The sequence below is a fragment of the Odontomachus brunneus genome, unplaced genomic scaffold, assembly GCF_010583005.1.
Source record: "Odontomachus brunneus isolate Ranch 3 - 2012 unplaced genomic scaffold, Obru_v1 Obru_scaffold_074, whole genome shotgun sequence".
NCBI classification, from domain to species: Eukaryota; Metazoa; Arthropoda; class Insecta; order Hymenoptera; family Formicidae; genus Odontomachus; species Odontomachus brunneus.
In genome coordinates this window covers 1,688,859-1,689,916 of record NW_022639524.1, presented here as the reverse complement: position 1 = coordinate 1,689,916, position 1,058 = coordinate 1,688,859, and the positions used below count along the sequence as shown (strand labels likewise).

General features: G+C 61.8%; 1 protein-coding gene across 1 annotated transcript in view; it reads left to right on the top strand.

Moving 5' to 3' along the window:
• Positions 1 to 493: 493 nt before the first annotated feature.
• The window catches only part of LOC116847130 (cilia- and flagella-associated protein 251-like), a 946-nt gene continuing 381 nt past the window's right edge, over positions 494 to 1,058 (top strand). Inside the window, exon 1 of the mRNA XM_032821794.1 lies at positions 494 to 1,026. Within this exon, the coding sequence (XP_032677685.1) occupies positions 494 to 1,026 (533 nt within the window). The remainder of the gene's footprint in view (positions 1,027 to 1,058) is intronic.

Here is a 1,058-nt window from a genome sequence, read left to right as displayed (position 1 = left end):
CCCCAACGTATGGCCTGCGTGTCGTAAAAGGCGACTAAAAGGCCCTCATGGGTGGGTTGCTGCGCCCATGAGTACCAGGAGCCGGAGGGCCCCCCTCCTTCTCGCTTCAGAGAGGGAGGGGAGCCCAAAGGCGCCTATAGCAGGAGAGCGCACCGGATCCCTTATGCCAGTATGGTACCGGTCTCTCGGGTGGGCAGCGGCGCCCGAGAGTATCAGAGGGAAGCGAGCGCGCCCGGTTGTTCTTAGGGCAGCCGGTGCGGCTGAACCGACCTCACCGCGGGCGCAGTCGGGTCCCTAATGCCAGTACGGCAACCGGCCTTCCGGGTGGGCAGCTGCGCCCGGGAGTAGTAAGATCCTCGGCGAATATTTCGCCGGGGATCCACAGCGGGGGCAGGGCGGGTTCCTGAGGCTCCGTTGAGCCAAACCGCCCTAGGGGGCGGCCCGAAAAGCCGCCCGGGTTGGGGGGCCGCCGTTATGCCCCCTATCACAAAAAATGATGGAACAAAAAAAAGGAGCGACTTCCGGCGGGTCGGATACGCCGGGCCGGCGCGGGGGGGCTGTGGTCCCAGGCACCCCCGTGTCGTCAACAGACGATGGGCTACACAAAACCGGCGCGCCGGCGGGCACAGCAACCGCCAAGGGAAGGGGGGAGTTTGAGGGGAAGGGAAAAGACAATGCGGAAGGAGGGTGGAAGAGAAGGAAGCTGGACAGATACGAGGAAGGCGGAGGGACTCAGGCATGTGAGGAATGTGGGGAAGTGGTACGGGAGAAGGCAAGCGAAGAGGAAGATAGCGGGAGTGAAGAGGAACAAAGCGGAGAGGAAGACATGGAAGCGGAGTCGGAAGAGGAAGGAAGTGAGGGCTGGCCGGACCCGATGGACGAGCGCAAGAACCGGGAATTTGTGCTCGCCCGGGTGGATTTCGCCCGGGAAAGTGCCAGCCTCATCGAGGAATATACCACAAGGAACAAGAGAATGAGCAAGACAGAAAAGACGACCATCAATGGGCACGGAAATTACTTGAGGAGGTACTGCGAGGACACCGCGAGAGTCTTTAAAC